The sequence below is a fragment of the Trypanosoma theileri genome, assembly GCF_002087225.1.
Source record: "Trypanosoma theileri isolate Edinburgh chromosome Unknown TM35_Tth_4_V1, whole genome shotgun sequence".
Taxonomy (NCBI): domain Eukaryota; phylum Euglenozoa; class Kinetoplastea; order Trypanosomatida; family Trypanosomatidae; genus Trypanosoma; species Trypanosoma theileri.
In genome coordinates, this window is record NW_021639846.1 from 548,797 (window position 1) to 570,664 (window position 21,868).

General features: G+C 39.7%; 13 protein-coding genes across 13 annotated transcripts in view; all 13 read left to right on the forward strand.

Annotated features, from left to right (window-relative positions):
* Positions 1 to 3: 3 nt before the first annotated feature.
* TM35_000043420 (16S rRNA (cytidine1402-2-O)-methyltransferase) lies at positions 4 to 1,257 on the forward strand (the record flags this gene model as incomplete). The annotated part of the gene is made up of 1 exon (XM_029022536.1): positions 4 to 1,257. One exon carries the CDS (start codon positions 4 to 6, stop codon positions 1,255 to 1,257), a length of 1,254 nt encoding a protein of 417 aa, XP_028886194.1.
* A 350-nt stretch (positions 1,258 to 1,607) lies between these two features.
* On the forward strand, positions 1,608 to 3,047 carry TM35_000043430 (6-phosphogluconate dehydrogenase; the record flags this gene model as incomplete). Its single annotated transcript, XM_029022537.1, has 1 exon — positions 1,608 to 3,047. One exon carries the CDS (start codon positions 1,608 to 1,610, stop codon positions 3,045 to 3,047), a length of 1,440 nt encoding a protein of 479 aa, XP_028886195.1.
* Positions 3,048 to 3,417: 370 nt separating this feature from the next.
* On the forward strand, positions 3,418 to 4,398 carry TM35_000043440 (putative mitochondrial carrier protein; the record flags this gene model as incomplete). The annotated part of the gene is made up of 1 exon (XM_029022538.1): positions 3,418 to 4,398. One exon carries the CDS (start codon positions 3,418 to 3,420, stop codon positions 4,396 to 4,398), a length of 981 nt encoding a protein of 326 aa, XP_028886196.1.
* A 1,398-nt stretch (positions 4,399 to 5,796) lies between these two features.
* On the forward strand, positions 5,797 to 6,414 carry TM35_000043450 (transport protein particle (TRAPP) subunit; the record flags this gene model as incomplete). Its single annotated transcript, XM_029022539.1, has 1 exon — positions 5,797 to 6,414. One exon carries the CDS (start codon positions 5,797 to 5,799, stop codon positions 6,412 to 6,414), a length of 618 nt encoding a protein of 205 aa, XP_028886197.1.
* A 372-nt stretch (positions 6,415 to 6,786) lies between these two features.
* TM35_000043460 (uncharacterized protein) lies at positions 6,787 to 8,598 on the forward strand (the record flags this gene model as incomplete). Its single annotated transcript, XM_029022540.1, has 1 exon — positions 6,787 to 8,598. The coding sequence occupies one exon, from the start codon at positions 6,787 to 6,789 to the stop codon at positions 8,596 to 8,598; it is 1,812 nt and encodes a 603-aa protein (XP_028886198.1).
* A 581-nt stretch (positions 8,599 to 9,179) lies between these two features.
* TM35_000043470 (leucine rich repeat protein) lies at positions 9,180 to 10,124 on the forward strand (the record flags this gene model as incomplete). The annotated part of the gene is made up of 1 exon (XM_029022541.1): positions 9,180 to 10,124. One exon carries the CDS (start codon positions 9,180 to 9,182, stop codon positions 10,122 to 10,124), a length of 945 nt encoding a protein of 314 aa, XP_028886199.1.
* Positions 10,125 to 12,461: 2,337 nt separating this feature from the next.
* On the forward strand, positions 12,462 to 13,028 carry TM35_000043480 (60S ribosomal subunit protein L31; the record flags this gene model as incomplete). The annotated part of the gene is made up of 1 exon (XM_029022542.1): positions 12,462 to 13,028. The coding sequence occupies one exon, from the start codon at positions 12,462 to 12,464 to the stop codon at positions 13,026 to 13,028; it is 567 nt and encodes a 188-aa protein (XP_028886200.1).
* Positions 13,029 to 13,303: 275 nt separating this feature from the next.
* TM35_000043490 (60S ribosomal subunit protein L31) lies at positions 13,304 to 13,870 on the forward strand (the record flags this gene model as incomplete). The annotated part of the gene is made up of 1 exon (XM_029022543.1): positions 13,304 to 13,870. One exon carries the CDS (start codon positions 13,304 to 13,306, stop codon positions 13,868 to 13,870), a length of 567 nt encoding a protein of 188 aa, XP_028886201.1.
* A 306-nt stretch (positions 13,871 to 14,176) lies between these two features.
* TM35_000043500 (uncharacterized protein) lies at positions 14,177 to 14,563 on the forward strand (the record flags this gene model as incomplete). The annotated part of the gene is made up of 1 exon (XM_029022544.1): positions 14,177 to 14,563. One exon carries the CDS (start codon positions 14,177 to 14,179, stop codon positions 14,561 to 14,563), a length of 387 nt encoding a protein of 128 aa, XP_028886202.1.
* A 476-nt stretch (positions 14,564 to 15,039) lies between these two features.
* On the forward strand, positions 15,040 to 15,912 carry TM35_000043510 (peroxin 19; the record flags this gene model as incomplete). Its single annotated transcript, XM_029022545.1, has 1 exon — positions 15,040 to 15,912. One exon carries the CDS (start codon positions 15,040 to 15,042, stop codon positions 15,910 to 15,912), a length of 873 nt encoding a protein of 290 aa, XP_028886203.1.
* Positions 15,913 to 16,538: 626 nt separating this feature from the next.
* On the forward strand, positions 16,539 to 17,618 carry TM35_000043520 (replication factor C, subunit 3; the record flags this gene model as incomplete). The annotated part of the gene is made up of 1 exon (XM_029022546.1): positions 16,539 to 17,618. The coding sequence occupies one exon, from the start codon at positions 16,539 to 16,541 to the stop codon at positions 17,616 to 17,618; it is 1,080 nt and encodes a 359-aa protein (XP_028886204.1).
* Positions 17,619 to 17,977: 359 nt separating this feature from the next.
* On the forward strand, positions 17,978 to 20,575 carry TM35_000043530 (uncharacterized protein; the record flags this gene model as incomplete). Its single annotated transcript, XM_029022547.1, has 1 exon — positions 17,978 to 20,575. The coding sequence occupies one exon, from the start codon at positions 17,978 to 17,980 to the stop codon at positions 20,573 to 20,575; it is 2,598 nt and encodes an 865-aa protein (XP_028886205.1).
* A 764-nt stretch (positions 20,576 to 21,339) lies between these two features.
* The window catches only part of TM35_000043540 (cystathione gamma lyase), a gene marked incomplete at both ends in the record, with an annotated part of 585 nt that continues 56 nt past the window's right edge, over positions 21,340 to 21,868 (forward strand). The window contains one exon of the mRNA XM_029022548.1: positions 21,340 to 21,868. This exon is cut by the window's right edge and continues 56 nt beyond it. Within this exon, the coding sequence (XP_028886206.1) occupies positions 21,340 to 21,868 (529 nt within the window).

The window sequence follows — 21,868 nt, forward strand, 5'->3', positions numbered from 1 at the left end:
GACATGTCTCTTCGACGCGCTGCTGATGGTTCTCTCTGGCGTTGTGTTAGGAGCAGTTGCCTCAGTCTTCTACAGCCATATCAACATTCAAAAGAAAGTTTGTATTATCAGCGTTGTTTTTTCTCTTCTAGCAGAAACAAATTGGGAACGTTTAAATACCGTCATACACGGACCACACCAGATGACGCTGTTAATCCATTAACAACTCCTACAAACATTGATGCAGGTGCACTACATGTGGTTTCAGTTCCTATTGGAAATTTAAAAGATTTTTCAATACGTGCTCTTGATGTCCTTCGACAAGTAGATTATATTATTACAACCGATCGTCCAGCAACTAAAACGTTACTTGATCTTGTTCAAATTGAATCTCAAGGTCGTCTTATTCATTACTCTCGTAGTAATCGTACGGCAACGAAGGAAAGACTTGTCGAACTTCTTAGAGGAGGGAGAAGTATGGCATTAGTGTGTACAAGTGGAACACCATGTATTGGAGATGTTGGGAGTGAATTAATTCGAGAAATGCAAGCAGAAAGTGTTCGTGTAGCGGCAATTCCTGGACCATGTGCGTTAACTTGTGCCTTGGCAGTTGCAGGTGTTACTTTTTCACCATATGAAGTGAATGGATCTAGTTCTCAAACACAGGAAGAAATATCATCTACACCTTCTTTACGTTCTCTCCGTGATGGTTCTTTTTTCTTTGGAAATATGTTACCAGAGTCTAATGGAGCGCGTTTACGTATTCTCCGCAATACGGTTGGACAGGCAAACTTTCCTTGTGTATTTTATGAAATACCAAGACGACTTCTTCTTGTTTTACGAGATATTGCCGTAGTATTACCCCGTCGTCGTGTTATTATTGCACATGAATTAACAAAATTAAATGAGTCCCTACATGCTGATACAGCAGCGAAACTATTAGCGTTCTATTCACGTGAAGAGGCTTATATGATGCTTAAAAAAGGACAACTGGTACTTATTATTGATGCCCCTGAGGCTGATGAAGCACGTGAACAATTACAAAAAGAAGCGTATAAACGTCAGAGATTAAGGCGAGACATTTCTGAATTGGTTGGTACTAATAAAGTTGACAGTAAGGAAGAGTTGAGTAAGGATTCAATAAAATCGAAACCAAAAAATCGTCGTAAAATGTTACTTAAAGGGCGTCGTGAACGAATGATTGCACGTATTGAAAAAGAGCAAGAGAAAATTCGCATGTCCATGATGATTAATCGAACTGATGGATCAAAACTTTAGTTACTGTGTATTAAAGGTTTTTTTTTTTTTTTTTTTTTTTTTTTTTTTTTTTTTTTTTTTTGTTTTATTGTTGTTCTTACTTATTTGGAGAGTTCTTTCCTTATTTCTATCGAGTGTATAATATCCTTCGATATATATATTTTTTTTCTTGATGTTGATTATTGGGTGAATTTGTGTTTTCTATACTTTGGTTTCTCCTTCGTCCTTTTTTTCTAATTATCTCTCTCTTTCTCCTTTTTTTTTTTGTTTCTGTGTATTCTCTAATTCATGAACAAAAAAAAAAAGCTGATTGAAAAAAAAAAAAAAAACTGGAAGAAGAAAACAGTATTGTATTCGAAAATCTTATTAAAATGTCAATGGATGTTGGTATTGTTGGACTTGGCGTAATGGGCGCCAATTTGGCCTTAAATATTGCTGAAAAAGGCTTCAAGGTGGCTGTTTTCAACCGCACCTATTCGAAAACCGAGTCATTCATGAAGGAAAACGCCTCTGTGCCATTTGCCTCAAATCTAAAAGCCTTTGAAACTATGAAGGACTTTGTAGCTGCTCTCAAGAAGCCACGCAAGGTTCTCATTCTTGTTCAGGCCGGTGCAGCGACGGATGCCACGATTGAGCAGCTCAAGGCGGTAATGGAGAAGGACGACATCATTGTGGATACCGGCAACGCCCACTTTAAGGATCAGGGACGGCGGGCAGAGCAGCTGGAGGCGGCGGGCCTGCGATTTCTCGGGATGGGCATCTCCGGCGGCGAGGAGGGCGCCCGCAAGGGACCGGCCTTTTTCCCCGGCGGCACGTTGAGTGTGTGGGAGGAGATCCGTCCCATCGTGGAGGCCGCCGCCGCCAAGGCAGAAGATGGACGGCCGTGCGTCACGATGAACGGCCGCGGGGGCGCCGGGTCGTGTGTGAAGATGTACCACAACGCCGGCGAGTACGCTATTCTGCAGGCGTGGGGAGAGGCGTTTGAAGTGCTGCGCGCGTTGGGGTTATCAAATGATGAAGTGGCTTGTGTTTTTGAGGACTGGAAGGCAAAAGGATTTCTTACATCCTATATGCTGGATATCTCCATCGCCGCAGCACGGGCACGGGACGCAGATGGAAGTTACCTCACAGAACACGTGAAGGACTGTATTGGTTCGAAAGGAACAGGACTCTGGTCTGCACAGGAGGCACTGGAAGTTGGTGTACCTGCCCCAAGTCTTAACATGGCAGTCATTTCACGTCAAATGACAATGTACAAATCAGAACGTATTGAAAATGCTAAAGTGTTACCTTGTGTTGCGAAAGCTCCTGGATACACTTTAAAGGATAAGAGTCCTAATGCTCCTGAAGTTCAACAACTTTATCATGCTATGTGTATCACTATTGTAGCATGCTATGCACAAATGTTTCAATGCCTTCGTGAATTGGATAAGGTATATAATTTTGGATTAAATTTACCTGCAACTATTGCGACATTCCGTGCTGGATGCATTCTTCAGGGTTATCTTCTTAAACCTATGACAGAAGCTTTTGAAAAGAATCCCAATCTCAGTAATCTTATGTGTGCCTTTGAAAAGGAAATTTCAGGGGGATTACAATCTTACCGCGATATCGTGTCTTTTATTACATCAAAGACAGCAGTTTCACTCCCAGTTATGTCAGCTTCCTTACAGTATACAAACGCAATGTTTACACCAACTCTTAAGTACGGTCAACTTGTTTCTTTGCAAAGGGATGTTTTTGGTCGGCACGGATACGAACGCTTTGATAAAGAGGGACGTGAATCTCATAAATGGCCTGAACTTCAGTGATAATGTAGGGTGATTAGCAAGTAAAAAAGGGAAAAAATCAATACAATGCATGGCAACGTAAACTAACTGGGGAAAGAGGGAAGCGATCAGTAACTGAACACTTTGAAAAGAAAAAAAAAAACATCAGGCATTATTGATGTTTGAATGAGGTTTGTGTTCGTATTGATTTCCTTCTTCCTGCTGTTTTTTTTTTTTTTTTTTTTTCTCTCTCGACGTTTTATTATTATTATTATTATTATTATTATTATTATTATTATTCTTAATACGAATTGCTTGCTTTCTCTCTTATAGCAAGCTCAGATCCTTATATATTTATATATATATATATATATATAATTTTTTTTTAGGTATATAGTTATTTGTACGCTACATGGCGGTATCACTTCAGGTACAGAGTGCGGCAGGGCATGATGGAGTGAAGGAACATGATAAACCGATAGGACCGTTAATGCATGGAGCCGCAGGTGTACTAGGTGGTTCCATCGCTACTGCAATTTTTTACCCACTGGATTTCCTCCGTACACGGATGCATACGTACAGAGGAGGAAATACTTATCCCTTGCGGTCTGCACGTCAGATTATTAGAGAAGAAGGATTAACAGGAGTATATAGAGGTATCACTGTATCTATTATTTCTCATAGCTTGGGATGGGGAATGTATTTGATGACCTTTCGAACTGCGCAGCAAAAATTTTTTGGTCCTTTAGAAAAAAATCTAATAAAAAATGATACCTTGTCAGATAAAGATACTCACAAAGGTAGCGCTACTTGTGATTTTATGAGTGCTTGTGTTGCATCAATTATTACTGGAACGATGATTACACCATTAAACATGATCAAAACGCGACGACAATTATATGATGTAAGGACTTATCATAAACCACGAGGTTTTTTTAGTGGTCTTAAAGCTATAGTTACTACGGAAGGTTTATCCACACTATTTCGTGGTGTTGGACCTCAAATTCTTCTTACAGGAAGTACTACTATTCAAGTGACATTATATGAAGGAATTAAACGTGAAATATTTAGTGATAATAATAATCCAACATCATTAGAGGTAGCACTTGCGTCTGCTGTATCTAAAGCGACAGCATCAACTATATGTAACCCTCTTGAAGTTGTACGAACCCGCTTGCAAGATAAGCGAAATCGATCATTGTTTGAGTATCGTTCAATGAGTGCTGCTCTTTGTACAATATGGCGTACAGAAGGTGTTCTTGGCTTGTATAGAGGACTTCCAGTTAATATTTGTCGTGTTATTCCCTCAACAGTTATGGCTTTTGTTCTCTACGAGAAATGCCTCGCAGCTGTAGTAGCATTGAATTCAATGGCTAGACCTCTTCAAAGATAACCATGGAGGATTCGGTAATAATCCATGTATATAAAAAAATTTCCACTTGTTCGAAATACACATTAAAAAAAAAAAAAAAGAATCTGTTTTAAGGGTATGATTTTCTTTTTTGTTTCTCTTTTCATACCCTGCCTTCTATGCAAAGCAGAAGTAATGAGAAACATGAGAAAGAAAATGTTTGAGAGTTTGAGAACGAAAATATTCAATTGATTGTCTGGTATTTTGGCTCTTTTTTATTTCTCTGTATCTTCCCTTTTTTTTCTTTAGGGGTGGGGGGAGGGGAGGGGTATGATTTCTTCTTCTTCACATTCTTTTTTTTCTTTCTTTCTTTCTTTCTTGCTGCTTATCTAACGTTTTCTTTCTTTTCTTTCTGATTCCATCTGCTTCAATAAGTGGTATTGTGACTCGATAATTGCGTATTATATTTTATTTCTGCAATTTACACCTGGGTTGTGATTGAAATAATATACTGGTACAAAGTCTTTAATAAAATGTGAGGATTTTTTCATGAAGAGGAAATTTCTGGAGTGGGAGTGGAGTCATACGTCCATGAATTTATTTTTCTCTGCTTTTGTGATCCTGTAGTGAGAGTTAATATATATTAGAGACTTTGGTATGTGAACAAATAGTTAACGAAAAAAGAAAAATATGTGAAAAAGGAATTAAAAAAAAAAAAAAAAAGTGATCTCTTTATATAATCTTTCCGTTTGTGAAGAAAAAGGGCGAATGCAGTCAATATGAATGGCGTATTTGTGAGTGAGTGAATGAGATCAGTATAGGGCGCATTGAATGGCTCTTGTTTCTTGCATTTTATTCAATTATTATAGTATAAACGTAGCATGGATATGCTTTTATCTTTTTCTTTTTTTTTACTTATTTATTTTATTCCTCTCGTGATTTTTCGTTTTATTATTATTATTATTATTATTATTATTATTATTATTATTATTATTATTATTATTATTATTATTATTAGCCTCTTGCGTCGTGTATTATTGATCACCCAGAATTCTTATAATGCGTGTCTCTCTCTCTCTCTCTCTGTGTGTTATATTGGGCATTTCTTCGTTTTATCTCTACACTCTTACTATGATTAAAAGGGTGCTAGAGAGGGAGAAGAAAAGAACAATACATACATACATACAAAGTATGATCTAAATTCTTTCTTCTTTTTATCTTTCTTGACTTCTCACGTCCTTTTTTCATTCACCCTTTTTCTTGTTCTTTTATTATTACATATCCCCTATTTTGGTAAGGAAGGAGGGGAGGTGTAGGCCAAGGAAGGAAAAGAAATAATAAAGAAGAGAACCTTTTTCTTCACTGCATACTTTCCACATAAAGTCCAAAACAACCAAAAATAAATAAATAAATAAAAAATAAAAATAAATAGAGTAAAGCATGCTGTACCGTGAAAGTATACGGAGTTCCAAGTCAGAGAAGACGTCTGCTCGAGCCCCCAACGATGAAGCGAAAGTTTCTCTCTCAGCATTTAGTTTTCTTTTTTCTGAGATGTGTACACGTGCTCATAATACACCAACCAAGGCACGTGATGTTGAGGAAATTGAACAGCGTTTAACGAGTCTTGGGGCGCTGGTTGGCGCCAGACTCATCATGCTCTCATCTCTAAAGGACCCATTAGAACTACAGCGGCGGCCAACCACTATTGAAGCTGCGCTAAAGCTTTTTCAGGATAAATTATGGTCACGTTGGTTTGGTAAACCTGCTAGTGATCTACAACGAGAGACAGGTTCGGACCGGTTCTTTCTCTTTGATAGTGATCCTATTGTGCTTAGACATGTTTATCCATCGCCGGAGTATGTGGATGGAGAAGGGCGTTGGAATATTAACTACGCTAGTTTTATGGGTGGTATAGTAGAAGGTGCTTTGAATTCGATTGGATTTGCTGCAGAAGTGCTTACATACCATCAACCAGAACCTGGCAAACCACATCAGTCAATTTTTGCTATTTCATTTCCACAGTATGTGTGGGATCGTGAGCGACGAGTGCGTGTGTAAGTTTGATGCGTGCGAAAAGAGCAGTTTTCTGGCGCTCTTTATTATTATTATTATATCTTTTTCAGTCATGGGAAGAACCTCAACGTTTTATCATTACTACCGAGTTGACTTCTGCTTCTTTTTTTTTTTTTTTCTTTTCCTTGTGTTTCTGGTGAAGTGGAATTATTGGGAAACTAAAGGAATTTTTTTTTTTTTTTTCTTTTGTGATATTGAATGGGATGTTTCCTGTAATTGCTGAATTTCTTTACAGTATTGCAAGCCTTTCTCTTTATTTATTTATGTACTTGTGCTCTTCCTCCCTTTCTTATTAATATATATATATTTCATTTTTTATTTCACATAAATATATTGTTGCCTTGAAAGCGTTTAAAAATGTATCGTTTGCCTACATTAGTTCAACTCCATGGATGGCAGCGACAATTGAGATTCATTGCCTCTCACGAGATGGGGTCTCGCATCCAGCAGGAAGTCCAACAGGCGATTCATCGTTTCCGTTCAAAATCCAATACTCCGTGGGTGGCGATCTCTCGGGTATCGTCGGTACTGCAGGAAGACACACGAGAGGCCCTTGCAGAATTAGGTGGTCTCGCTGGTTTTTGTCGTCAAGCTCCACAAGAGTTTGGAAATACTTCTTTTGTTGTAAAGATGGTGGATGGGGTGTTGTGTGTGAAATTAAAAAACGAAGAAGTGAAAAAACCACAAAAAACTTACACGAATAAAATCCCTAGAGTGGATACAAAAGAAAGAGATTCAAAATTTTTCCAAATCTGTAGTAAACTTCCTGAAACTCCTGTCACTATAGAAACATGTCAGCGTGTTTGGGAACTTCCTACTGTAGAAAGTGCTGTAGAGCAACTTTATCATGTGATGGAAGAAATTGAGACTTTGTTAAAGAGTTTCTCATTGGAAATTCAAATGAGTTTATATATTCAATTAGTTTACTTTGGAAAGCGAGTAGCTATAGTTGTTCGAGGTCCTCGAACTATGTTAACATCTAATCATAATACCACCTTAGAGAATTCTGGACCACACTGGGAGTTGGAGGATTTTGCCCCTCATTATGATCTTTGGCGCCTTTCACGTTTCTTGCGAACGGATGATTTCATCCCATGTAGTGAGTTAATACGGCAAACTACTGGTATTCTTCAAACCTCATTACTGCAAGTGGCATTAACATATCCAGAACGAATTTCCCTACAACTTGGACCAGCCATTCATCTTGATATGGCGGAAGATAATCGATTCTATTTAAATGGTGCATTACGCAATGAAATACATGAAATTATTGGAATGAAATTTATTTTATCTGAAGAAGAAATAAGTAAACATTTATCAAGAACGAGCAGTAAACTTTCAAATCTTAGCGATAAAGAGCTATATGAGGAGCGAATGAAACTTAAAGAACTTATGCCTATGAGACGACAAAAATTACGACGTTCTATTGTTCGTGAGGAGTTTAAACGTAAATTTCCAAAAGGAAATCCTTTTCTAAACCCTGATGTGGTAGCATTCCATTTGTATGATTCTTTATCTCCGGGTGTGTGGATGAATAATGCGATGGTGCGTGAACTTTTACTACCAGCAGGAGGTAAAGACTCTATGCATGTTGGCGTAGACTTCTTTGATCAGTATCCACATCTATTTATCACGCAAGGTATTACATCCACTTCTGTTAATGTTATGAGGCGAGAACAAGGAATGGAAGATGTTCATAGTGATGGTGATTCCTGGAAGAATGCCATTTTCACAGATGAAGATATCCTTTTGCTTCTTCTTCCTAGACTTACCAGTAAACGAGACGATTGGGGTGATGTTAAGGTGATTGAGGTACTACTTGCGATGTTACCACGTCATGTATTGAAAAATATGCAGCAACGTGGATGTGCAAAGAATAGACTAGTTACTATACTACGTCAGTATCCAGAGGCGTTTGAAGTGCAAACAACAGAAACCGAAAGTGATGTGAAGGAAGAGAAGCAATTGAAAGTACGATTAATTTCTGAGGGTATTGTGAAACTAGGTGTGCAACTGGTAAATAAAATGCAAGTACCAGGGGATCACAAAATAATATCAGGAGAGAATCAAAAACAAGGTGATGGTGATCATGATGGAGATGATGTTGGCAATAATAATGATGATGATCATCATGATGGTGCTAATAACTCTGGGGCTGCCAAGGAATGAGAGAGAGAGAGAGAGAGAGAGAGAGATAGATACACCCCAATAAGTAGTGCATTATCTTTCTTTCTCTCTCTCTCTCTCTCTCTCGTTTTTGTTTGTTTTATTTTTTAATTCCCCAGGGTAAGGTTGATGTGGGGAGAAGAAAGATTAATATGATTATCTTTTTTTTCCCCCTCTCTTCCTGTTTTGCTATTTATCATGTTTTTTTTTTTTTTTTCTTTTCGACTTGCTTTTGTTTACATTTGTGTTTCTGTGTGAGAGTGTTTGTGCGGTTTTAAGTATTTTATTTCTTTTGTATCTATCGGTTTCCTTCTATTTTGTTTATATCATGCATGCATACGCATTTCTCTGTTTTATAATTGTATACCTATTGCTAAGAAATATCTCTTTCCATTTTTTTTTTTCATTTTTGTGTTTCTTCATATACGGACAAGGTAAAGAACAAGCAGAAGCAAGTACGGCAAGAAGAAGTTAAGAGAAAAAGTATAAGAAGGCAACTACAACTATAAAACAAAAAGAAAAAGGTTTATTACTATTATTATTATTATTATTATTACCGCAGGTCAGACAGGTTCTACTTCGCTATGGCGGGTGTCCTTACTGAGAACTTGGTGCTTCAAAAGACCAAGGTTGATAACATTCAACGTGTGCGCAAGTTGAATGTATGCGCAGCACAACTGACGGATATTGGCGTTTTGCGCCGTGCGTCTAATCTCGAGGTGCTTTCCCTTAGCCTTAATGAGCTTAGTGACCTTGGAGTACTGGAGAATTGCCGCCGACTCAGCGAGTTGTATCTGCGCAAGAATCGCATAGAAGACCTTAACCAGGTTCTACACCTCAGCGACATCCAACACCTTTCCATACTCAATCTCGCCGATAATCCTATTTGTCAAGATCCGAACTACAGACGTTTTGTTATTGCCGCCGTTGCGAGTCTTAAACGACTTGATGATATTGATATTCTCCCACAAGAGCGTGAAGAAGCATTCAGGGTATTTCCAAATCTGCGTGCTATTGCCCCACCACCATCTCTTTATTGTGATCCCGCTAAAGGGAAAATGCGCCCTGGCGCAGTTCCGGTGAATAGCCACGCCCCCCAGCAGCAACAACAACAACAACAATACATGCAGCCAAGACACGGTCAAGTTCACCCAATTCCGAGACAGAGAACGGAGGGAAGTGGTGAGTTTTCACTTGAGCGCGGTGCACGTGGTATGGGCGGTAGTGGACGGAGTCCATCCCGTAGTCCTATGAAGGGACATTATGTAAAGAGAAGATCAGCAAACTTAGAATCATCACGACAGGCATACTTTGATTCACCCCAGCGGTATCATCAGCCGCACAATGCGCAACAAGCAAGACGTTCGTTCCCGGGAAATGGTGGGATGATGAATTTCGGGCATGGAGGATCAGCTCTGCAGATTGGTCCAACAGAGACAGGTGTTGTGCAGGCAGTGAAGGTTCTACTCTCAGAGTTGAGCGCTGAGTCATTAGATGAAGTACGCCGCTTCATGGACGCCCTGCGTTAAATTTAGATAGCATGAGGGTTATAAAGCAAAAGATGATGAAAGTGAAGCCAGTAAAATAACCAGAGAGAGAGAAAGAGTTAGAGTGTGTGAGTGAGAGTGTGTGTGTGTGTGTGTGAGAAAGAGAGAATTAAATAGGAAGATGGAAGAGCAAAAATGAGAAAAATAAAAATAAATGACTTGTACATAAAAAAAAAAAAAAAGTGCTTTCCTTGGAGGTATAAAAGGAAATGAAATAGTCTCTGGTGGTTAAACGACTATTTTCGCTGTTATGGTATGTGCAGAAACCTGCTCTCCCTTACCAGAAGGGGGGAAAAAGAATAACAGTGGAATGTTAGTGTAGAAAAAGTAAGGTGTATGTATACATTTATATATTTACATCTACAATTGGTATTTATATACATATGTGCCCATATATATATATATATATATATATATATATATATATATATATTGTTCATGACATGAGAGGTGCAATTTATTCACTCACGTGGATTTCTAAGGTTGATTGATTGTTTATTTATGTCTGTGTGTGTGTTTGTGTGTAAATTTCTTTTTTCTTTTATAAGAAAATGAGGAGATACGCTGGCGATAGAATTAAAGTAGAGCGAGAAATTATTGGGAGAAATAGATACTGAAATTTTGCTTGTGTTTTTTGTGTCCAAACAAACGAAAGGAAAATCAAGAGAACGAAAGGTAAATAAAAATAGAAAACGGCAGTGAGATCTTTATGTTTCTGCTGTTTAATATCTTCTCTTTTTTTTATTGTCTTGTTGGTATTTATGACTTGTCCCTCTTTTTTTCCCCCATGGTGTCGTTGCTACTCTCTTGTAGTGACCTCTGCGTTCTCATTGCATGGACACTAACAGATTCTTTTGTTACCTCACCTTTTGTGCGCAAATAAATGAAGAAAACATAATTGAACGTAAGAGTATCAAAGAAAAAAAAAAAGAAGAAAAAAACAACAACAACAACAATTAGAAGAAGTATTGACGAGGACAAATGTCTCTTATTCTTCCTTTGTTTTTTTTCTATATTCTTTATTTGAACACACAGTTGGTAATGAGGGAGGCGCACACGGGAGCGATGACTCAATTTCTTTTATTTCATTGACCATTCTCTACCTACGTGATGAGTAATGCTCCATATATATATATATATATATGGTGCAGGTGACCTCAGTCAAGTTTTTTTTCACTTGTTCTACTTGGTTTGATTTTGGTTTTTTTTTTTTTTTTTTCCTTTCGTTCTTCGGTTCATATGTGTAAACGTGGATTATCCCCCTCTTTTGTATTCCACGGATCCTGCAAAACACATGCGCAGTCAAAGATCCAGGTCTACTTAACTGCATAAATAGTGATAGGTGGAACACATATGTAAAGAAAGAGAAAGAAAGGTATTTCTGTAAAGAGTGTAAAAGTTGTAGAAAATGAAAGAGATAATAGGGGGAAAAAAAAAGAGTGGTGTGTAGATAGATAAATTTCCCACACAAAAAGAAAGAATAGAGGGCGGGGGAAATAGGTTCGGTAAAAATCTCTCTCTCTCTCTATTTATATATATATATATGTATATATATATACGTATCTGCTTTTTTTTTTTTTTTTTTGTGTGTGTGTGTGTGACTGTCACTCTCTAGTTAACACGACGCATCTGTGATACCTTTTGGTGGATCAGATAAAGTCAATGATAGTGTTGACTTGTTTGTGTCTCTTCATAAGTGTTTGTGTGTTTCTTCTTATCTTTGGGAACGAAAATGGAGAAAAGAAAACAGAAACCATCAGATTACCCAATGGGAAAAATCTGACTGTGGTCTTATGAGTCATCATAATTTGGAAATACGTCACCAAATCATCTGAGAAGGTATATGACCTCATAAAGATTTCCTGCAAATATGAATTTTTAACTCTACGTATTGCCAAAGCTCAGTAAACACAAGATGGTTCTACTTAAAAGAGAGAGAGAGAGAGAGAGAGAGAGAGAGAGAGAGAGAATCTCTCTTTCTTTCTTTATGTGTATGTATGGCGCAAATGCGATAACGTATGCTTAACGTATACTCTTTTTTTTCCGATTTATGAGGCACAAATGGAATTAATTTTATTGTGCAACGTACTCCCAAATTCATCTCTCTTTCTTATGTACCCTTTTTTCCCCCATCCTATTTATGCAAACCCTCTTGTCCATCATTAAAAAAGCCAAGTGAAAAGCAGATTTGTTCATAACTGTCTCTCTTTTTGTTTCTTTTTTCTTTTTTTTTTCTCTCTGTGTGCATGTGACGCTACTCACTGATATAATAAAAACAACAACAACAAAAAAAGGGGAATAATCGCGAAGGACAGCAATATGACGCGTGCTGGATTCAAGGGTAAGGTGCTCGGTAAGGAGAAGAAGCAGGCGCTGCTGGAGTCCCGCAAGAAGGCGATCGCCTCCCGCAAGTCACGCGATGACCGCCGCTGGAAGCGTGTGCTCGCCACGATGGACGCGGAAAAGCGCAAGAAGTACCACGGCGTTGGCAACACCGCTGAGCACTCCCGCGTGCGTGGCGCCACCCGCGCCTCACTCCGCAAGCGCACTGGCCGCAAGCCCGACAACATCGCCATGGAGGCCACTATCCACCTTTCCAAGCTGCTCAAGAAGAAGACCTTCCACAAGCGTGCGCCCATCGCCATCAAGCGCATCAAGTCTTTCGTCGGTAAGCTGATGAAGACCAAGGACAACCGTGTCGACGCATCCCTCAACACCTACATCTGGCACAAGGGTGTGAAGGGTGTGCCCGGCCGTGTGCGTGTCCACGTGGAGCGTAAGTCTGAGACACTTGAGGGTGGCAAGCGCAAGCACTTCTACACTGTCATCTCCAACGTCCCAGTCTCAACCTTCAAGAACCTCACAACAAAGGTGATTGAGCAGTAGAGAGGTGAACCTTGTCTGTTAGGTATGAGAGTACATCACTGGTGTTTCCCCTGATTGTCTGATTTTGTTTTTTTTTCTACGTTTTTTCTTTTTTACGAAAGAACAAAAAAAAAAAAAATATTTCCCTTGAGAAATGTTTATACATTTATATCAACTGAGAACTACTGCATTTATGTATATTTACTAAAAGAAATAGTTTTTGAATTTTCTTTTCTTTACTTCCCTTTTTTTTCATTTATTAATTATGATACTACTAGTGTCTGTGGAAGAGCAATATGACGCGTGCTGGATTCAAGGGTAAGGTGCTCGGTAAGGAGAAGAAGCAGGCGCTGCTGGAGTCCCGCAAGAAGGCGATCGCTTCCCGCAAGTCACGCGATGACCGCCGCTGGAAGCGTGTGCTCGCCACGATGGACGCGGAAAAGCGCAAGAAGTACCACGGCGTTGGCAACACCGCTGAGCACTCCCGCGTGCGTGGCGCCACCCGCGCCTCACTCCGCAAGCGCACTGGCCGCAAGCCCGACAACATCGCCATGGAGGCCACTATCCACCTTTCCAAGCTGCTCAAGAAGAAGACCTTCCACAAGCGTGCGCCCATCGCCATCAAGCGCATCAAGTCTTTCGTCGGTAAGCTGATGAAGACCAAGGACAACCGTGTCGACGCATCCCTCAACACCTACATCTGGCACAAGGGTGTGAAGGGTGTGCCCGGCCGTGTGCGTGTCCACGTGGAGCGTAAGTCTGAGACACTTGAGGGTGGCAAGCGCAAGCACTTCTACACTGTCATCTCCAACGTCCCAGTCTCAACCTTCAAGAACCTCACAACAAAGGTGATTGAGCAGTAGATGCTTTACCACTGACACTGTTAGTGTGCTTTTTATTTGTGATTTTAGTTTTTAGGTGATTCGCCTGATATATATTTTTTTCTCGTTGTTGTTTGTATTGTGACATTGTAACTCGATGTCATAATACTGCAATGTCTCACCCATGGGGAGGGAAAAGAAAAGTGATGATGTTTTTTTTTTCCTTTTTGTGTACCTTTTTTTTTTTTCTTTCTCTTTTTCTTTCTTTTGTTCGCTTTGCTTTAAAATTCTTAAAAAAGGTTTTAGAAAAGGTGGAGTGCTGGGGAATTTTACAACTCCTTCCTTTCCATGAGTGGAGCTTTGGATGGATCTGGAACCGGTGAGGAGTGGGCTGAGGACAATGGGTTTTTTCAGGAATTTGCGAAAGAGGCCAGTAGTGGTATTTCACAGCGCAAACGCAATCGTCAAGCCCATTTGCAGGATCAGGAGCAGCGAGAAGCCGCTTTATTAGCGGCGGCAGAAGAAGATGAAGTGACGCGAAAGGAACGTGCAGATGTGGCACGTCGGCAGATTGCAGCAAAGGTGCTTGCAAGGGCGAGTCCACGGGAAGTACAACAAGCCTTGAAGAAGGCGAAAAAGAGTACCTCGGTGAGTGGGAAAGAAACGGAAGGAAAGGAGCAGCGATCAACGGCCCCTATACAGAAGAAGAAAGAAAAGAAACAAAAGCGACGATGAAGAAATTTTTCTTATACATTCTTTTTTTTGTTGTTGTTGTTGGTTGATGATGGTGATTGTGTCTCTGTGGTTTTTTATTTTACCAGTAGTGTCAAACGATTAACGAAAAATGATTAACCGAATATGTAGTGTATATAGTTGTTTCATTGTGTGTCTTTGTGTTTGTCACTCATTCCTTTCTTAAAGGTGCTTCTATAATTTTCCTATTGCTATCTTTCTTCCTCTTCTTTTCTGTTCCCTTATATTATTATTATTATTATTATTATTATTATTATTATTATTTTATCTCATTCCTTTCTTTGGGATAGAGGTCCGAAAAGTAATAATAATAATAAATACTATTAATAGAGGAAGAGGTGTAGAGTTAAGAAAGGAGAATTCTGCCTTAGTGACGTCGATTAAATAATATGTCGAACACGAACACCAACAACGAAGACGATGACCTTGATAACCTTCTTGATGAATGCATGAACACAATGGATGAACAGGAAAGACGCCACGAGGAAGAGGTAAAGCAGCGAGATGCAGCACGCGAGGCAGAGTTAGAGAAGGTTCTCCAAGGAACTAGTGAGGGTGATATGATGCAATTGTTTCAGTCTCTTTTGAATGGTGACGAGAATGGCGGAGATCCTGAGGCTCTTTTGGAGAAATTAAAGAGCGAAATAACAAATATAACTTCCATGATTGATAGCTCATCAGACATAAGCGAAGAGGATCGTAGTGCTCTTGCACAGGTTCGACAGATGTTAGATTCTCTACCGAATATGGATGATATTCAGCAAAATTCTGCTGATGGTGCAAATGGGGAAACCACAGGAAATAATGTTGTGAGTGAAGAAGAACTTGCAGAAGCGTTAAAAAAATTTGTGGAAAGTACAGAACGGGTAAATTCTATCGCTAGCTTCGATAAAGATAAAGAGTCAAAGCTTCCGGGTGTTTCAGCTTCTCCTAATGTTTCTACTCCTGCTGCTGATGGTGCTGCTAATACCACTAATTCCTCTTCTACTGAGGCAACAGGAAATATCGATGGAGATCCAATGTCATGTTTGACTGGAATGTTTCTTGATGTACTACTTGATCCACGTCTTTTGGAACCACTGAAATTAATGCGTGAGGCCTACCCATGCTGGTTAAGTAAGAATGAAAGCTCTACTGAAGCAGGAGATTTGGAACGGTATAAGAAACAATACGATCTTACAGTTACTATCTGTGATATTCTAGCCGAAGGGCCAATTGATCGTAATGATGAAGAAAAAGTAACCCGTATGGTTTCGCTTATGCATGAGTTTTCTACACTGGCACCACTACCACCTGGCCTTAATGAGATTTCTCTGGAGTCAATGCAGTAGAGTGGTCGAATATACTGCTCTTTGTCTTTTACTCTGGTATTTGTGTTATTATTTCGAGAAGAAATAAACAATAAATTTATTCGAAGTATTTGACTTTAGAAACGAAACAAAAGACAAAGAAAATCAAGAAGGAAGAAGTGTAAGAATAAAAAAAAAAAAAACAAGAGGAGGGGTGAGGGTTAGTGAAATTTTTTTCGCTTGAATTGAATCATTGATAAATTTCAGTATTGGGGAGCTGGATTTGCGTTTTTCCCATCTGAATACTTTAAACAATAAAACTTTTCAAGCGATGAAACTACTAAACAACAAAAAAAGAACGAACTATCTCTTTGTATGGGTTACAGTATACTTTTTTTTTTTCTTTTTACCTATGTTTTATTAATATTACTGCTTCTTGTTTTTTTTTTTTTGTTTTGTTTTTCTGTGTGAGTGTGTATTTGGTGTTGGCGAGGTGGTGGATTGGGACTCTCCCATTCTCTTTTTCAATCGACGTTACACTGTGGATTTCTATATTCTAGATTCACGATACTCATACATTACATAGAAAGGTGAAGGGAACATAAAGAGAGGGCGTGGTAATAAACTCCTGCTCTTGTTGTTATTGTTTTTTTTTTTTTTTCTTCTAAATGACGGCGAATGACGGGCGGGGCTCTAATGGACAGTCTGCAAAGAGCGGAGGACTACCTTGGGTGGAGAAGTATCGTCCCACTACACTTGATGAAGTAGTGGCGCATGATGATATTCTCTCTACTACACGGCGACTCATGGATAGTGGAAGTATGCCACATCTTCTTTTTTATGGGCCACCAGGTACAGGAAAGACAACTACTATTAAGGCATGTGCCTATCATCTCTTTGGAAAAGAACGTATTCGTGCAAATGTACTTGAAATGAATGCATCTGATGATCGTGGAATTGATGTTGTACGTCAACAAGTACGTGAATTTGCCAGTACGAGTTCTATTTTTTTCACAAATGCTAATGCTTCTGGGAATTCATCTGTTCCTTCAGCTTTTAAATTGGTTATTCTTGATGAAGCTGATCAAATGTCTAGTGATGCTCAAGCGGCATTGCGGCGAATCATAGAAAAATATACCAAAAATGTACGGTTTTGTATTTTATGCAACCATATTAATAAAATTATTCCTGCCCTACAGTCTCGATGTACTCGTTTTCGATTCGCACCTGTTAAAAAAGCAGCTATGCTTCCTCGTTTACGGTTTGTTGTTCAAGAAGAAGGTATACCTTTTACAAATGAAGGACTTACAGCTGCTTTTCGTTTAAGTAATGGAGATTTGCGGCGGTGTCTTAATACTATGCAGGCTTCAGCTATGTCAACAGGTGAGGTAACAGAGGAATCAGTGTATCGCGTCACAGGTAACCCCACACCAGCTGATGTTCGTGGTATAGTGGAAGATATGCTAGCGCACGATTTTTCACTCTCGTGGGAAAAAGTACAGCAGATTGTTTCAGAAAAAGGAGTTTCAGCGACAGATTTGGTGCGAGAAATACATCATATTATAATGGCAATGGATCTACCCCAGGAATGTAAATGCTTTTTACTTATCAAATTAGCTGACGTGGAATATTACGCTGCGGGTGGTGCTAAAGATAGTACAAGTATTGCTGGTATTCTTGGTGCATTCCAATTGGTGAAGGAGGCGTTAACGCAAGGGAAAAATGTGTTTGGACTCGCTCGCTGCTGAGAGCAGAAGGAAGAAAATAGAGTTCAGTGTTTAAAAAAAAAAAAAAAAAGAAAGACTAACGAAACAGAATTCCTTACACAAATAAAACAACGTTTGCTTAATGCTGCTATGTTCATTTACTCCATTTAGCATTTTTTTTTTTTTTTTTATTTTTTAATGTTTTTGGTTATGAAAGAGCTTCTGTTTTTTCTTTTATTTTTATTTTTTTCCTTTTTTTAAGTGAGAAAAGAAAAAGAAAAAAAAATAGTTGAAAGCAATAAAAATACAAAAAAAAAAATTATTTGCTATTATTAGAATAGATACATCACATTATATTATTGCACTACACAATTTTGTATGAGTTACGGAAAAAAGTATAGATGAGCTCAAGCGATGATGAATGGCTAAATCCACCAACATTTAATTCGTGGAAAAACCCTACTAGTGGTGGTCGCAGTGGTGAAAGTGAATTACTAGCGGCACGAAGGGCTGCTGCACAGCGACAGCGTGAAGAAGCATCCCGACGAGTTGTCTCAAATCAACAATTAACACAACCACTAACTCCTGCTTTAGATGTATCTTCAAATAGGTCTGAACAAAAGAGTCAACAACAACAATCAAAAGAACAAAAATCTGGTGTAACTGAAGAAATGGTTGAGACCCTACGACGTGAACTAGAAGCGAAGAAAAAACTATTAGATGCTTCAAAAGAAAAAGAAAATGCGCTAAGAGAGAAATGGAGAGCACAAAAGGCGCAACGATCGGCAGAAATTTCGCAACTTGACATGAAAATACGTCGTCAACAGGATGCAATTGAAGAAATGAAATCTGCAGCGGAACGTGAAGTGCTTGAAATAGAAGATGAACAGCAGAAGCAATTAAAAGAAGAACGTATAAAGATGGAAACAGCTATTCGAGAAGAATATGAACCATTAATAGAATCGAAGCGTAATTATCTTGAAGAATTAAAGCAGAAGGAGGCTAAACTAAAAGCCGAACTGAATGCTGGTGACAGTGTAAAAGATTTAGTTAGCAAATGCATTGGTAGTGCTCTTAATACTATTCTACAACGTGTAGATGATATGTTTGCGGCTAACTCATCTGAAACAAACGATTGGGAGACAGAGCTACAACGTCTTGTACGTCGAGAAGTACGGTCCTCATTTGCTGTTACGACTGATAGTGAAGCTCAGCATGAACGTGAAGATTATCAAAAATATTTTAAAGATACACTTGAATTCTGGCGTAAAGCTGAAGAAGAAGAACGTGAATATGTTCTCAAAATGGATGAGCAACTTTTGTTAGACTTACAGTCTATGATACATGACGATCTTAACCGGCTTCAACATGAGGAAATGAGTATGGAAGAATTATACGTTGAGTCACGTGAGGCGTGGGCAGCACAACATCAAGAAATGCTTAAGCGCGAGATGGAAGCAGCAATGAATAGACGTGCTGCTGAGTTTGAAGAGCAACGAACTTTACGTCATCAGTTACATCTTGAGCGTATGAAGGCTGTGGAGGAGAAGCAACGGGATATGATAGAAAAACAACGTTGGTTTCATGAGAAACAAATGGCGCTCTTGCGCGAGCAACATGCGAAAGAGGAACAAATTGCTGAGATGCGTGCTCGTGCAGTTGCAGCGTCGGAAGCAGAAATCTCTCGTTCCATTGAGGAGTTTACTCGAACAGTGCAGGCGGTAGAAGGCCTTTTGGAACGATTAAAAGAATATAGATCTGTTGTTGAAGATGGTCGTACAGCTCTTGACTGTGACCAACGACGTATCTTAGAATCCCGTGAGGCCACCCTATCGATGCTGCAAGATGTCGTTACAAAACAAACGGTATCTGTGAGTGAGGAACATAACGCACTATCAGCGACATTAGGCAAACTAGAGACGGTACGCCATGGGGTGCAGCAACATCTAGAAGAGGAACGTGTGTGGCTGGGACAGCAGCAGGCGAAGTTTGCGCAGGGAAAGGCGGACTGGGAGCGGGAGTACCGGCGCTGGCGGCGGGCAGTGGAGGAGGAGCGGTGCCACGTGCGGGAGCGCTTTGGTGGGGCCCTCTCAGCGCTGCGCCACGCGTCGGAGGCCCTCGCGGAGGAGTCGCGGGGTCTCGAGGCGGACCGGACGGCGCTCGAAGCGGGACTCCACGGCGCCCGAACGGCGCTCGAGGCGGAGGGGGCGGCGCTGCGGGAGCGGGCCGATGGACTCCGCCAGCGGGGAGAGGCGTTGGCAGCTCAACTCGCGACGTTGGGAGAACGGGGGGCGGCAATCCGGTCGGCGGGTCAGCAGCTTCAGCGCGAGCGGGCATCACTCGTGGAAGCGCGCGAGGGACTCCGACGCGAGGCCGATGATCTTCGTCACGCAAACCACTGCCTGCAGCTCATGCGGGGACAGCTGCACAGTACCCATGCACAACAACAGACAAATGCTATGCAGTACGAGTTAAGAACTGCGCAGGGTACCAGGCGTGAGTTACAGAAGGAACGGGAAGAAAAGGAAGAACTGAGAAGGCGTCAAACTCGACCAACACCCGTTGCACCTCCACATTCATCAATAATTGTGCCAACGGTTTCACAAAACACAAATCGTCTGCCACTTCGTGTTCTCACCGAACTACGTGAAATGCTTGGAAAACAAAAGAAACACCATCACAACAATAAATGGGACATCCACGGTGCCAGAGAAACCATAACGGATCTTAAATTAGACTTCAACAGCACTACAGAACCTGAAGAAGAGTTACGTCGTGCTAGGGCCAAAACACATGAATCCACACATCGAAAACAACAACAACAACAACATCAACAACAAAAAGAGAAAGCAAAACAGAAACAAGAACGTTATGTTGATCCAAACGATCCTTCAAGAGATACATCTTCACATTTATATGAGTCTTCAAATAACTTTACCTACCTTATACCATTTTCTGACACGGGGTCGACACAAACATCACTTCAAACTTCAGCATAGAGAGAGTACAAACATCAACCAGTGAAAATCCATGACAATAAATTGTTTTAAATATACGAAATGACAACAAATCATACAAATTTACTAATATATATATATATATATATATATATATATATATATTTATTTATTTATTTATTTATTTATTGATGTATTTATCTGAATTCATAATAATTAAATGCTTATTTTGCAACATTGATTCCTATATTTCGTAGTACAGTCACTCACTTTTCACCTCATTCTTAACAAGGTAATAACAAGAAAAAAAGAAAATAAAATGAAGAAAGAACACAAACACCACCCTTCACATCGTCAAGGTGCAGAACAAAAAGAAGTGTCTTCAGGTAATGTAGTAGCTGTTGATCCCATCAGTACTGCAGGTTCAAGAGGCACGAGAAACAACGACACCCCACGGTCCTTTGTGAAGTACCCCCAACTCAACCCTGTGCGACGCCAATGATGTACAAAACACGATATTCAGGTAAAGTAATATCAAGAGTCACTGATTGAGACAACATCATGCACCACTCTGAGAAGCGTCTGCTACATCTATACATACCCCCTCTTAACATTCACGCACGCACACCGCGCCCCTCTCCCATCTGATGCTAAAACAAGGACATAAAGCACAGTTTGAACTGACACACGCAGATGAACATGTATATTTTTTTTGTTTTATTTTTATTTTTGTTTTGTTTCTTCTTGTTTTTGTTTTTATTGTCGTAGTTACCAATCAAGTTTAAGTTTTTGTTTTTTTTTGTATTATGTCTGCACATCAGCATTTAATTTCTGATTTTACAGAGGGTTCTGGCTCATGGATTGACCAGGCACAAGGTTTTGATACTCTTGCCGTTCATGGTGGTGTGAAACCGGATCCTGTTACTGGTGCTATTTTGACTCCATTGTATCAGAGTACTACGTTTGTACAGGAATCTATTGAAAAGTATCAAGAGAAAGGGTATAGTTATACTCGTACTTCAAATCCAACCGTTGTTGCCCTGGAAAAGAAGCTTTGTTCTATTGAACATGGTGATTTTGCAACTGTGTATAGTACAGGTATGGCTGCTACTACTACTGCTATTTCTTCGTTTATGAGTGTTGGTGATCATGCAATTGTTACGGACTGCAGCTATGGTGGAACGAACCGTGCCTGTCGTGTGTTTTTTTCGCGTCTAGGAATGGAATTTACTTATGTTGATATGCGCGATTTGAAGAATGTTGAAGCAGCTGTTAAACCTAACACGAAGTTGGTCATTTCTGAGTCTCCTGCTAATCCGACACTCACTTTGATTG